Source organism: Stegastes partitus, unplaced genomic scaffold (genome assembly GCF_000690725.1).
Source record: "Stegastes partitus isolate 25-593 unplaced genomic scaffold, Stegastes_partitus-1.0.2 Scaffold1050, whole genome shotgun sequence".
Taxonomy (NCBI): Eukaryota; Metazoa; Chordata; class Actinopteri; family Pomacentridae; genus Stegastes; species Stegastes partitus.
The window spans coordinates 75,675-90,822 of NW_007578781.1; the positions used below are offsets into that span (position 1 = coordinate 75,675).

Below are 15,148 nucleotides of genomic sequence, written 5' to 3' on the forward strand. Positions count from 1 at the left end.
GCCGTCAATCAGGAAACAATAAGAGCTTAGAGCGGAGGCCGGCTGGAACACGTGACGGATTTCTTGCTGCTAGCGAGTTCTGCCCAAATCTGCTTAGAGTGCAGATGAAGTTTTCGCTCATGATGATCTTCAACAATCCCGACCATTCCAGCTCCTCTAATCTCCGCTGTGACGAACGTGAATCGCTGGAGTGAATGTGGAGCAGAAATCAGACCGCTGCTGGAGAATCGTTGCACGACACCAACACATTAGCCGACTGCTTTTTTTTTTTTTTTTTTTAGATGGAAACGCTGTCACGGACTTAACACCAGCTAAATCCTTTCTCCTCACTGCTGCTGCCACTGATCACACTGATGGCCGACAACATCTGTCCGGCTGCTGCTCGGCCCACAAACAGCAGGAATAAGGACGGACGGGGACGGGTCAGGGCGCCGGGGAGGGGCCGAGGGACGGTCAAAGTCAAAAGAGACGCAACGAGACACGGCGGCGAGACAGACGCCCTGACGCGGGTCGTCTATTGTCTGAATTTACCACTTCCCCAGAAAAAAAAAGTGCAAAGGAGCAACTCCTAGATGAGGGATTTCCAGACTGGAATTAGGGCCAAAGTTTCCAATCCTAAAAGTTTCTGAGCTCCAGTTTACTCCTCATTTTACATGATTAAATGATTCCAGACCCAGTTGTCCAAAGCATTGTGCACGACACTGGCTGTCTTGTGTCCTAGAAAGAAAAGGGGACCCATGTTTTGGGTCATTTGTCCTTGAGCCAGTTGTTGTTCTGCACAGAAGACTGTTGTTACTGGTCAGAGTCAAAGACAAACTGGGAAAGTAAAAAAGATGTCAAGAGGCACCCAAGATGTGGCGTCTGTTGGTCACCACTACATGGGACACCTTTCCGGAGCATTCTTTAATGCGTTCTGTCTTTCAGGTTGGGCTAGTCCCGTTTTTAGAAACTGCATTACGAGAAGGCCGCTCCATGAAGTCCTTGCATGGGCGTCCTTCTCACTGGAGCTCGTAGACGACGTGCACGACGAACGATATCGCTGATGGAGCTGACCGACTTCCTCAAGACTCACAACAAATATAACAAAATAAAAGTGCAGATGCACAGCTCGGTGCTGCAGACGTGGAGAGTAGGAGGTTAATAGTGCAATCTCAACCCAGATCAGGGGACGTGGTCGGAGGAGACAGAAGGAGCAGGAAGTCAGGGGTTTCCCTCTTCAACACCACCTGCACTGGTTTCATTAAAGAGAAACGGCTCAAAGGAAGCAGGCCTCTCAGCCCTAACCCTAAGCCTCAGCATGACCACATGGGAAGAATCTCAAAGAGGAAGAAGAGTCGATGACCGCGGCTACAGGAGAGTCAGAGCTGTGTTCAAAGCACTACAACTACTGATGTCAGAGTAAGAAACGAGTTGCAGCGACAACACAGAGCTGTCAGAGGAGTGGAGATATTCAGGGATGAAACGAATCCAGAAGCATCACTGGTGTTTCTAAAAAGCCACGTCTCCGGCATCACTTTGGTTTAAAGCTGGTTGGCCCTTAAATGTCTGATCTCAAACAGACAAATAATAGAAAAGCTCATCTTTAAAGTTATTCTGAAGGACTTTAAGATGTTCATAACCTCTTTTATTTCATGCTTATGTTTCTGATTATGAACAAGAGCCTCAAACTCAGGAGCATTGGGTCAGTTCAAGACTTTTCAGCTCCTCAAACAGACACAGACAGTGATGAGGTCCAACTCCAGGCTTCACCTCATCAGCCACCCACTCTGCATCAGCTACGAGGTCTTGGAGCTGCTGGTCCAGTCTGAGATAACCGGCACGAAGGAGGGAACGTGGAAGCCAGTGAAGTGAAAGCACAAATGAAAGAGACCAGCTCCCAGCCGCTGACGGACCGGGGGAGGAAAAAGAGGAGTAAATCTCCCTCTCAGGAGCGTCAGAAGCTCCGCCCTGCCTGCCCTCAATCAGGCCTCAGCTGCTCAAGTTAGCGTCGCTACTCTGCTCTCATTCATCCCGTCACAGGCTGAAACACAGGAGCATGAATGAGTGGATGGAGGTCAACGAGCTGCAGCTCATCCTGCTGCTGCTGCGAACCACAGGAACGTCACTTAGATACTGTCATCAGAATCTACAATTAAATTCACTGACGTTTGCAGTGTTTGATGGTCTAAATATACTGTTATTCATTTGTGGTATCCAGGAGAGAGCAGAGGCATTTTTATCTGCAAATACACAAACTACCATCTACAGAGAGCTAGCATCCACCAATCAGCCACCACTTTAGAACCTCTAATACTCTAAAGGTCGGCACACCTCAAAGCCGTCACATCCTGGATCCCACAGACCTCTGAACGTGTTCTGGGGTTTTCTGGCTTTGTCATGTTCCTCAAAACATTTCTGTGCAGTTTTTGCAACATGGAAGCTTGGATCGGACCTCCCTTCTGTTCATCAGTGAGCCTTGGGGGTTCAGAACCTTGTTGCTAGTTCATCAGTTGTCCTTCTTTGGACTCCTTTGGGTCGGCACAGCTCCGTTCTAGAGATGCTCTGTCATCTAACGATCCTGTTTAAATTACAACTCACATATTTATGCTTTGGATTTTTCCTTGTTTTCAACATATCCAAGAATTGATGTATTTAAATATATTTAAAGCCATTTAAACGAGATAACTAATGTTGTTTTGTTGGTTTTGTTGTTGGTTTTGTTGTTGGTCACTAAGCCGGGAAGTTAAATGAAAGAACGGACCATTTATAGATTATAATTTGACCTAATTTACACAAGTTTGTATTAAAACAAAAATGTTGTGTTGTTTCCCAGAGCCGGCGCTTCACAGGTCAGTAAAGTCTAACAGGTTCATCCTCTGGGGAGCAGCAACGCACTCAGGACGTGTGCAGCTATGACAAAAATGCACCATAGATGGATTATGAATAGTTATTTGAAAGAACACTTGAGGCTCAGAGAAACGTCCCTATTCTCTGACTTTTTATCAACTACAAGATTAACGAACTGATGAAAATAAAAGAGAAATCTGCAGACTGGAGACTACAGACGTCTGTGGTCAACGTATAAGAGAAGTCAATAAGCGAGTAGCTGAACAGATTGGAACATATGATGCATTTCTTTAGGCTGATAGCTTCACTGACCCACGAGTCTGTTAGAAGTTAATGAATATTTAGCATCAGCGCCCCCTGTGGGACCGACAGTAACGCCGTCGTTAGATCACAGGGCTTCCCTTTAACACAACAAGCACAGCATCAGATAGAAAACAAGTCTGACAAAAAATAGAATATTCTCAATATGACACATTAAATATTTTAAAATAATAAAGCATTTACATAAATACATGTGCATACGTACAGAAGTAGGAAAAATAACACGTCGCAGGCATTAAACATCAAAATCACACAAACTGTATGTCGTATTTGGTTTAAATAAATACTTGATTGTTGCAGAAGGTTTCAACAGGAGCCAATAATTAAAGACATTCAGTAGCAGGTGAGGAAGTCGGAGGATCCACATTCGTATACAATCGGATTAAATGCAAGACACGTCTCCTGTGGATATGATGTGACTGTGAAGACATAAAAGAATAAAATGAATGGTTTAGGTTTACATCTGCACCTTTCAGACGCGTCAGAGATTCTGGTGGTTTGCTTTTGGTTTTGTCTCTGTGGTTTTAACTCACATTCCTCCAGGACTCGTTGTTAGTCAGAGATTGTCGGTATGTTCTCCTCTAAATTTCATTCACCGTCGTTCTTATAACACATGGCAGAAAAATGGCCAAAACATAGATGGAAATATGTGGCAGCAAATAAAAGACAACTTCCTTTAACCCTCTGAACCTCAAAACCCATCACCGTAGTGGAAAGACAAATTAAACCATCTATCAGAGCTTGAAGCCGCAACAAGATCAAGTTGTTGGATTTTTACTGTTCTGATGGTCCTTGAACTACTCATCTGTGGTGTGCTCACTTTCTTCTACATGTCTGATTAGAAATTTGCCAAAAAATAAACCTGTTGCAGGAGTTAGATTCTGTAAAAACTACAAACTCTGCACTCTTTAGTGCAGCTGTGAACCTGTTAGTGACTCTGCTGCAACCAACAGTCACGTGACAACAATTCAAAACACTTGAGTGCAGATTGTGTCGAGCAGAGACGACACAAGTATGAAAAAATAAATAAATGTAAGTAGTACAACGTATGCAGAATCATCCTTCTGTCTCCAGTAACACCTGTGAGTTCATGTTGATTTTAGAATGTTGTTTTTGATTTTTCTCGAATAACTAATCAAAGAAAATTCTACTTTCGATTGTCGTTTTTATGATTTACGGCATCATAACTGTGTCAAACTGTACAAACATAGATTTCAGATTTCTCTCTCCTCCTAGTCGTGGTTGTTCTGTTTCCATAGAGGTGCAGGACTTTATGCTGCAGTGAACAATGAACCCACAGTGAGTTAAACAAGTGACAGGAGCAGAAACAGCTTCAGATCCAGAGGGTTAAAGGCACCCTGTGGAGCCTTTGTGGTGCGACGGAGAAACACTTTAAGGTCTCTGTTTTGTTTAAAGCTCTACAAGCACATGAATAAATGCACACAAACACAAACGATGCCCCTCACTGCAGAGAACAGGAGGAAGTGGTGCTAGCAAGATGTTAAACGTAAAATAAAGAGCGAGAAAAATGGAATTCCATTGCACTGAAAGGTGGCGATGCTTTGGATGTAAATATGGCTGCTTCACAGGGTTCCACAAAAAAAACAAAACATGGCAACACACTGAAGCAGGTGAACAACAACACCTGTAAGTCACTGCACGTGTGCACATCTGTGTTTGCATCCACATCAGGACGAGGTCACGATCACTCATCACCTCAGCGACAGACAACACGGAGCCAAATCATGAGCGACTCTGCAAATCAGTTTATCCACGCTGGCGGCAAACAAATCGTATCAAACGCTGCGTGTGTCGTTTCTGGGGTCCAGAAATAAACAATTTCAACTAAGGAACAGGAGCAGAAATGGCACATTTACTATAAATCATTTGCATTTTATAAAGAAGTCTTCGTTTCCTTCATCGGCCAACAAATCCTCCACAGTAACTTCTTCAAAAGTGCCACCGACCCAATATGATGACACTGAAGGCGATCACAACCCACCAGTCATCAAACGGTTCATCAGCCTCCAGGCTCCGTCACAAGATGCCACCAAACAATCTGGTTCTGACTTCACACGCTGAGCTCCTTCGCTGACCCACGGGCTGCACACAGCCTCACACGATGATGTCATAGAGTCTGCCGACCCGGCCCAGCCACTCCCGCAGCGCCTGGCGGACCCGGGCGTCGGTCACGTGGCAGGACAGCTGGCTGAGGCAGGGGTAGAGCGCCGGCTGCAGCGCCAGGAAGGAGGCGTCCGACAGGAGGAGGACCTGGTTGAGGAGAGTCAGGACCATGTTGGTCCACGCCTGCAGGGGGACGGAGAGAGATCAGTGCACACAAACAGGCTCAGCCGCTACCTTCATGAGCTGCTTCGTCTCTCTAACGGCTGGAGGTTGATGTGATTGGTCATTTGTTAACAGGCTGGATGGGAGCAGAACCTATAATCATGTCTCCTGTAAAAGATTTTGTTCACTGGTTTGGTTTTGGGACTATTTCAGCAGCACAGACGACAAATGATGACATTTTTACTGCAGGCAGCAGCGTGATCGTCTGACTCGACCACGAGTCCTCGCTGCTGCTCGTCTCTCTGATCGTGACTCTGCTCTGCAGCGTCTGGAGCTACAACCCAGTATTAATGAACTATCTGTAGTCTGTACTTTAGATACGCTCAAGGAGACTTCAGCACCACGGACAGCGCCACAGATCTCCCAACACACGGCAGCCGGGCCGATGCTTCAGAACTTCAGTCTGGGTTTTAGACTCTAATGTGGACAAACCTCTGTCAGATAGAGGATCAATGTTCTACTACTGCCTCTGCTCCTCAGGGATGGAGAGGTGGGATGGCCTCATCCTGCCACTTTCAAAGACACGTTATCTTTATTAAATAAACTTAACAAATCCTCAAAATTAGACTATTTGTCAGAATCACAAACTGTAAAAACAGGAAGAATTTTCTAATTTCCAGCTTTCCCAGAGTCACTGAACAAGAGTTTGTTGTTCATTTATGGAGATGTTCCAGATCTGAGCCTATTTCAGAGCAATAAACTTATTTAACACATCTGACTTAAACAAACTGTTCGCTCCGACCAGATTCTGCAAAAAACTAAATGTCTGTGCTCCTTTCTGTGAAGCTGTGACCACACGACTAAAGTTCAGGAACTGCTCACCTGAACCAGGTGAACCTGAACGGCCTGTAGTGTTTACACAGAGCAAAGCGTTGTAGAATCTCTGTTAAATGTTCAGACCATGAGGATATTCCTGACTGACACCATCGACACAAAGCTCTGAATCATAAACAACTGACAGTAAACATGAGTTCAACCAAACCTGACCTGAAACTAGAGGACAGATTGTAATGAACTGATTCCCACAGACCTGAATCTGAGCCTCAGAGTCCCTCAGTGAGATGCTGTGGGAGCTGATGGTGGATCCAGATCGTGGTCTTTTCTCCTGCCTCAGCACCTCCGGTCCTGCGCTGACCGAGTGCCTCAGCGGGGGTCCCTGCTGATCCACCAGCTGCTGGGGCCTCTGGGGGGGCCTCTGAGGCTCCACCGGGCCCCTCCTGTCCCCGCCGCCGGCCGCCGCCGCCCGGCCCTGCTCCTTCATGAACAGGTTGACGTGGCTCTGCTGCGGCTGCTGCTGCTGCTGTTTCCGCCGTTTGTACTCCATCATCAGCTTGCTGATGGTTTTGTCCGTGGCGATGGTGTACAGTTTGTTCCCGGCGCTTTCCCACCACTCCTTCCTCCTTCCCGGCCCGGCGCTGCCAGGAGTTCCTCCCACCGAGGTTCCCGCGATGCTGGAGTCCCTCCTCTCGCCTCCAGTTCGGAAGTGGTGAGGAAGACTTCCTGTGCAGCTGTGACGAGAGGAAAAAGATGAACTTATCTGACCCGTGAATAAACCGGTTTAGCCACATGATATGCTAACGCTCAGGATCCTCCTGTTGTTGTGGTGACATCATTAATGAGAATAATTCACTGGGTGTTCAGGGAGGCATGAAGACTCTTGTGTTCACTCTTGCAGCAAACAGTGATGTGTTTTGGCTCAGACACAGTTAGAGTCAACGGAAGCAGCTTTAAGAAGTGACCAAACCTGCTGATGCAGCTGCTCGTTCTGATTGGTTCACATGGAAGCAGTGAGGGGCCGAAGCACACAAAGCTCAGCGACTATCGGCTCCTGAGCTGGAACATGGCAGCTCCATAAAATCCTCACTAGCTTGTCAGCTGAGAGACTATCTGGACTTTCTTTATCGTCATTACACAAAAACACAGTCGTGAATCTGGCAACGAAATGTGGTTGGTTGGCGACTGGAGCACAGAACTGGAGCATGTGAGGCGGTGACTGGTTCATAAATACTGTAAACATATGACTACAAATATATATATATATATATATATATATATATATATAAAAGAAAAACTAGTACAATGGAAAAAGAGCTAAAATATAAACTGTATAAAAACAACTATTGTCAAAAAGTTTAAGGAGCAAAAATATGAACAGAATAAACAGCAGCAGAATATGAAATGAAATATTGCACCTTAAGTAATATTTCCTTTCATATATCTATATTGAGCTACTGTAGACCATCTATTAAGGACCTGCAGAACTAAAAGTCTTCACACCAGCTTGTATTTCACACCTCCAGGTTTATAACTAAACAGATTTGTACCCTTCAGGTTAACAAGTGCACAACAACACACGAGTGAAGTCAGACCTGAATCCTGGACTCGGTGTCGGTGTGTCTCCTGGCGACGCTGCGCTGACGTCCGCCGTCTGACACCGGTACGAGCCCTCCTCCGACGGCGTGCCCCGCGCCGAGAGCCCGCCCGCCGACGTCGGCGTGGACGTCTCGGACTGGAAGAGGGGCAGGAAGAACACGTGATCTCCTCCTCCTCCGATGCTGCCCCTGAGCAGCGCCGTCTCCTCCAGCGTGCTCTCCAGGTCGCGGTGCATCTGGATGTAGCTGTTGCACAGATCCATGCACAGCTTGTAGAGGCGTTTGACCAGCCAGGCCCAGTCGGCGCTGCCCAGCGGCTGCACGCTCAGCGACGGCACCGGAGCTCGCCACGGGTGGCGCTTGTCCCGGCCGCGAGGAGGGCTCACCTGTCAGAGGAGATGATGTTTAATATTACAGCAGCATGAGTCATCCATCCTCCTTACTGCACTCTGGGGTGAAAAGTTCAGGAAACACTCTGGGGACGGTCTCCGGAAAACTGGGACAAACTACAGAGAACACGACTAATGGGAGAAAAGAGCAGCGGAGGACGGATCCACAGAAAGCTCTTGTTGTTGTTTTTTGGTTCCTGGGGTTCAGTTAGAGGTCGACTATCAGTCACTGAGACCTCAGAGAGCCCCGGAGCTGTTTCCTTTGTCGGCTTAGCTTTCACACAGCTGCTATTTATGTCCAAACAGACAACAGACCATTTTATGTGCATCTTGTGATTTTTTCTGCTTTGAAACTGGGAATAATTTGAATAGCATCACAATAAATCACAGGAAGAGAAGCCAGCCTCACCTGCGCTGTTTCTTCAAAGATGTCTTCGTCCTCGGAGGAAGCAGAGCCGGGATGAGAGGAGTCGGAGCTGCCCTCCTCTTCCTCATACAGGATCCTCTTCACCTGAACACGACGGAAGGTTCAGACGTGACACAGAAATATGCTGACTCATGATAAGCTCAGTGGGAGCGAATGTGCTGCTTCACGGTTATCGCAGCGTTTACAGGCGAAGATGTTAAAATGTCTTTAGTAGGTGGAGGCCAAAGGGTTGGCAGGTCATTGGGTAAACATGTTAATACGTGATAGTTTTAGTTTGTTGTTACTGTTTATTCCAAACATATAAAATACCTGCTAGGAACGTCTTTCATTACACCTAACAGACACACAGAAGCACAGACGTAAACCGGAGATAAACATTTAAAAGGTAAAATCTAAACGACAACGACGGAGACAAACAGAAAACCACCTTCATCCTCTCAACATTCAAATTCACCAGCAAGAAAAATCACCAAAACAAGAGCATTAAATGGAGCCAAAAGTTCTATAACCAGAAATTCTTATTTTGATTTTTAACTTTCTGACGTCCTCGAACTTCTCATTCATGACATGGCAACTAAATTTGAGCTTAAAATTATAATACTTCATTAAAATCATTTAAAATAAGACCAAAAGTTAAACATTTGCTTCGACCAAATTGTGAAAATTGAAAAAAACAAACAAACCAACAGTTTGCCTGCAGCTACGCGGGAAAGTTCAGACTGTTGGTCACAAGAGTCACTAACGGGTTCACAGCGGCACAAGAGACTGCATAGTTTTTATAATTTATCTTTTTGCAGAATCTAGTTTTTGCAAAGGAGCAATTTTGGGCAAATTTTTTCAAAGAGTCTTGTGGAATAAATTCAATATTACAAAAATGCTACTATTTTAAGCCTAAATTTGTTTAAATATTTCATCCGAAAGTTAAAAAAAATTCTGCTTCTACATTTTGTGATCTGATAAATGGTGTTGGTGACTCTGTAGAGACATGACAAGTCTTTCAAACAGAGTTTTGCTGTTTAGAGGGTCATACAATGCAAAACAACATCAAATGAACAAGGTCGATAATATTCTACCTGCTGCGCCGTCATGCTGTCGGCCTGGCTCAGCGTGGCACACAGCAGGGCCTGGAAGTACAGGTTGAAGCTCATGGCAGACTGACGGTACAGATTCGCTGCTCCACAGACGCCCGACACCTTCATCAGCAGGTACTTCAGACCCGGCCGGGTGTCAAAGTCCCGCGCTGTCCTGCAGACGACGGAGTGACAGAATCATCAGCTGATTTACAGAATTATTAGAGATATCATGTATGGTTTCTGTTATTGCATCAGAGAGCCACAAGACACTGTCATCAGCGTACAGTCGTCCTCAGATGTATTCATCCCCATCCATTAAAGAAAATCTAAACTCACAACAGTCCCTCAAATAACCAGAAACTGAAAAAAGGAATAATAAATAAAAATTTGCTAAATTATAATTTAGTGAAATAAGACGTTGCTTTTGAATTGTGGTTGAAAAGAAAGAAAAATAAAAAAATAAAAAATGGACAAATGAGAGGCCTTTGCTGATGAGCAGTGGACCAGAACACCTGTCAACAGGTGCACAAGTCTGACTGAGAGCTACAGGAAACACCTGATGGCAGTGATTGGCTCAGAGGGTGGTTCAACTACATGTTAGTTCACGGCTCCCATCAGGCTGGTTTTAATTATTTTTGTTTTTTATTAAATTTTATTTATCACTATTTTTGTCAGTTTCAGCTTATGTCAGTGACTGAAGCTGTTTTTTTTCCTGCTGTAATGGGAGGCTGTGAACACATCTGAGGACGACTGTATACAGCGCCTGTGCTGTTGCAGCGACCTGTACGAGTCCAGCAGCAGGTCCAGGATTATGGCCAAGTTGGTCATGGAGATGTAGCGCAGGAAGCCGGCTGTGGGTTTGCTGGGGTCGGAGGTAACAGGCGTGACTCTCTCGTTGCCGTCGGGCTGCTTGACGAACTCCTCCAGTAGGATGTCATAGAGGTTCTGGAGCAGAACCTGGTGGGACAGAAGGCTCACCACGATGGTCCGGAACGGGATCCTGCACGGAGATCAGATCACATTCACTCAGAGTTTAAGATTTTCCTTCAAGTAAGAATTAGTTTTACTGAAATGGCGACATTATTTAACGTCGACTGTTTTGTGGCTTCTGTTGAAAATAATTGTCTGTTGAAAATAAATGTTGCTGCTGCTGCAGGTTTTCATGATAAAATAAATTAAGAAAATTACAATAACTATAATATCACCATGTGACCTCTGACCTCCTGCAGTTTGTTAGATACGGTTAAATATTCTGATAGACGAGTAGTTCAGGGACAATCAGAAAGGTGAGAATCAGAGCTGTTTCTACAGTTTCTGATAAATGGTGTAATGTCTGTGACTCCTTTAAAAACAGCAAGCCTTTTGGGGTTCAGAGGGATCATGGCGACACCCTGAGATGTAACTTAAATATGTTTCCCTCATGGTGAACCCATGTTTCAATTACTTGGTCTGCAGTGAACCATCAGACTGTGATATGGTCCAAAAACTCTAAATAATATTAATCTTAAATCCAAACGTAAATAAATATAAAAATAAAACAACAATTGGTACATTTTACCACCTAAACTACTCCAGAGGGCAGGAAACAGAAAAGTCGTAAAGAAAAAGTCTTTAAGGAGAATAAGCGTTGATCAGCTATTTCTTCTTGATTGGACCGTGTAGTTCTAGCTTCTGTACGTGACAGAACCACAGCTGTAGAGAGGACGCTGCATGAGACACACTCGGCTCTGTGCAAAGAGGATTTCACAACAAGCAGAAATGATGTGATAGAGCTGCACGATGTGTGGATTCTGTCTGAATGTCTTCACCGTGTCTCCAGTTTAACGTCTTATGGAGCCGTACACACCGAGATCCACTTTTCTTGTTTCGGTGACAGAATCAGGACAAAATGTTCCTTGTAAATTATGTTAACGTGTGTCTACTCATTACTACAAAATGTGTGTTTTTATAATTAATCATAATTATAGTATTACAACAGAACACATCTTTTTGGTGGATTCTTCTCACTGATACACGACCAGTGTAATCAAACCCTGTATTGCCTCCACACGGTGCAGCTCTACAGGCTGATGATTTGGTTCGATGGAGATCACACAGAAACACATGCAGCCTGAGAAGAACAACGACGTCACCAGAAACAGCCTTACCCGATTTTCCTGAAACCACGGCAGCAGAAAGACAAGCAAAAAGAGCGAGTTTAGCTTCTTATTCATCGTACTATATCTCCATTCAAACATTGAATTCAGAACACCTGCAGCGCCTGGAACAAACCAGCAGACAGACGACGGAGAGCAGACGAGGCTCCATGCTGTCTGATGGAAGGACACTGAACCCTTACACACACCTTCAGCTGGAAATCTGACGACTTTTCCTCAAGTGACCCAAAATATACAAAAATGTAAGATTTTTAAATGTTATATTTTTGTCCAGGTGCTGAGGAGGTTTCTGGTCAAACTTCACCATTCAGATGGAGTTTAGATCCACCGGTGTGGGTCAATAAACAACGCTGCATCATAAACTCCAGCAGCACAGTAAAAACAGCCTGTAAGCAGTCATGCCGGTAACAGAACAGCCACATTAACTGTGTTGGCTAGAACTTGTTTTGGGTCAGAAGCTGGGAAATGCAGTTCTAGTTTGAGGTAGTTAATCATCTTGTGTGATGGACCGAACCGTCTAACGCCTCAGTGAATTAATTATTAATTAATTAATTAATTAATTAATTAATTAATAGTTCAGTGTGTGTGTTTGTGTCTGCCGTCCACCTCTTCTGAGCGTGTCCGTTGGACTGCTGGTCGGACGGCAGCTCGATGATGAGAACGCAGGACTGAGCGTGCTCAAAGCCGTCCTTGTTGTTGGGAGTCTTTGGGGAGCACTGGGTGTCCAACATGAAGACCTGGGACAGAAAGAGGACACGTTAACGAGCTCTCCTGGGCCGGCAGCAGCTTTACAGCAGCTGGAATTTTGTACAGCTGCTTTTTGGTTAGAATAGTTTATTTAGTTTAAATTTACAGTTTAATTATGTCACAGGATGAACACAAGAGGCAGAAGCAACAAGACCGCTGTTACAGCACACAGTGTCAGAGTCGTATTCAATCATGATGACGAGTGTCTGAACGTCTACGGTGAGAACATTTACAATGACGTACAAGATCCGATACGACCCAACCCGAGTCCTTTAATATCAAGTATCTGCTGATGCCCGAGTCTGTTTTTCTGGATGATGCACACCTAGCTGTAGCTGCTACCTGTTTATCACTGCAGTGATCACATGAGGCGTGTAAGCTAACAGCGCTGTGTGGGATTAGCTGGTGACGGGAACCATGACAACGTCTTCTGAGGCTTCGTGACCTCCAGCCAACGCACACATGTTCAAATAAGCTCTGATCAAATAGCACATCAGTCTATCAGCCACTTCACATCAAGTGTAGGTCCTTGCACATACAAATCAGTAAAAAAATGCCTTGATCGGACCCGAGCCTGAGATCCTTGGATCGGGCTCAAAACATCCATAGTGAAGGTGCAACTTCCTGTTTCACAGCTTAGTCCTTAAATTGGAGGTTTGTAAAGGAGATAGCCAGTATTAGTGTTTATCTTTGTGGCCTCTCAGGTTGACGCACAGACAAAACGATATAACGTGTTAAAGACGGACCTGCTGAGCCATAGCTTTGATCCTCCAGTACTCGGCCTCGGCTGAAGGAGAGTGAGACGGAGCCGCCACCTTCACCTCACAGGCGTCTCCGGAAAAACTGTCCGAGCCGCTATGGAAACACGCCAGCAGGTTCTGCAGAGAGACACGGAGCAAGAACAAGTTAAAGCGATCTGGATTAAATAGAACAACAGTCATGTTATCCCTGATCTGCCAGCGTGAACCTGAATGAGCTACAGTTTGTCAGTAAACCTCTAGATGTGTCCATAAACAGAAGTAAAGGAGACAGCTCTGTTATAGGACGAGTTCAAACACTTGGAGGTGTCTGCCAAGGACTCAAGCTGCAGTTTACGTCTACATGTGTCCAGACTTGTATAATAAACTGTAAAGACTGTGGAGTGTGTTAAAGTATGAGTGTTACTGCAGAGAAGGTTCAAAATCTAAAATGTCCACATTTCACACATCTTTAACCCGACGGCATGAAAGACGGGAAAGTCATAATCTACCTTCTTTGTTTAATAATGGCCAGAAGAGGGTTTTCTGCAGAATATTGACGTGTCTCATATGATTTTATCCATTTACTGTCTAACTTTGAATCCGAACCGTTGATCTTTTAGTAAAACTTTGTGCCAAATTTAAAGAAACTCCTCCCTGATGTTGAAACAATATTGTATTTATGAGAGTTAAGTAGTGATTCCACCTTAAATCGTCACGTTTTCAGAACAATTTTCACCTCAACTGTCCCTGATTTGCCTGATTTGTTATCGTATAAATTCAATTGTTTTTAAAGACGTGTGAAATGGAAGCTTGATATAATAAATACTTTGCAAGACAACTGTGTTTTCAAACTGCCAGTTGATCCACTTCCAGGACGTTTGTGTCTCTGATGGAAACTTGAGGCTGTATTTGGATCCTTTTCCATTCCTATTATATTCCTACAACTTAAGCTTGAGCACATGAATACATCTCATTCTTTCCGGCTGTTCTGCTGGAGTCCACTGTCTCCAGATAACACTGCACATTTCAAATTCTAACGAGTCCAGACGCTGGTGCCACATGCAATGACTTTGGCTCCAGGTGTTTCTAAGCTATAGGGGCAGACAGACGGACTCCTGAAAACATCTCTGCAGAGGCATGAGCATAACAAACAGCGACCTGTGAAGGTACTGAAAATAGAAGGAGATGCATCTGTTTGGGAAGGTCTGAGCTGGATTACTGGACTAACCAGTGGATGATGCTCATTCCTGAAAACAGCAAACTAAAATCTTCAATCATGTATGAACATCATGCAAACCTCTGTTATCCACGTACCAGTCAAGCTTCCTAATACATAAAGATGATTGAAGCTGGTGGATTTATTCCAAACGTATGTACCAACTCTTAAATATGACGCTTTAATACTGTCCATACATTATATTACATGTGGCCTGGATACGCCGCTGATAAACAAAAGCAGCTTTTCTGTGAAATCGGTCAGAGATCACATGTTCATATGCCTGAAAGCATAAGCTACACGTTAAGGATTGACCTCCACATGCTTTAATCTACACGCTATGGGCCGCCAGTGTCCCACTGCCAGCGTCCTGCCGCCAGCATCCCGCCTCCAGCATCCCACCTCCAGCATCCCACCTCCAGCGTCACGCCTCCAGCGTCCCACCTCCAGCGTCCCACCTCCAGCGTCCCACCTCCAGTATCCCACCTCCAGCATCCCACCTCCAGCGTCCCACCTCCAGCATCCCACCTCCAGC

General features: G+C 45.0%; 1 protein-coding gene across 1 annotated transcript in view; it reads right to left on the reverse strand.

Moving 5' to 3' along the window:
* Window positions 1-3,293: 3,293 nt before the first annotated feature.
* Window positions 3,294-15,148, reverse strand: part of arfgef3 (ARFGEF family member 3) — a 77,385-nt gene continuing 65,530 nt past the window's right edge. The window contains exons 36-43 of the mRNA XM_008295472.1: window positions 13,404-13,535; window positions 12,517-12,647; window positions 10,536-10,754; window positions 9,755-9,926; window positions 8,664-8,765; window positions 7,913-8,251; window positions 6,524-6,958; window positions 3,294-5,454 (exon numbers count right to left, since the gene is read on the reverse strand). Coding sequence (XP_008293694.1) covers window positions 5,263-5,454; window positions 6,524-6,958; window positions 7,913-8,251; window positions 8,664-8,765; window positions 9,755-9,926; window positions 10,536-10,754; window positions 12,517-12,647; window positions 13,404-13,535 — 1,722 coding nt within the window. The 3' untranslated portion in view covers window positions 3,294-5,262. The remainder of the gene's footprint in view (window positions 5,455-6,523; window positions 6,959-7,912; window positions 8,252-8,663; window positions 8,766-9,754; window positions 9,927-10,535; window positions 10,755-12,516; window positions 12,648-13,403; window positions 13,536-15,148) is intronic.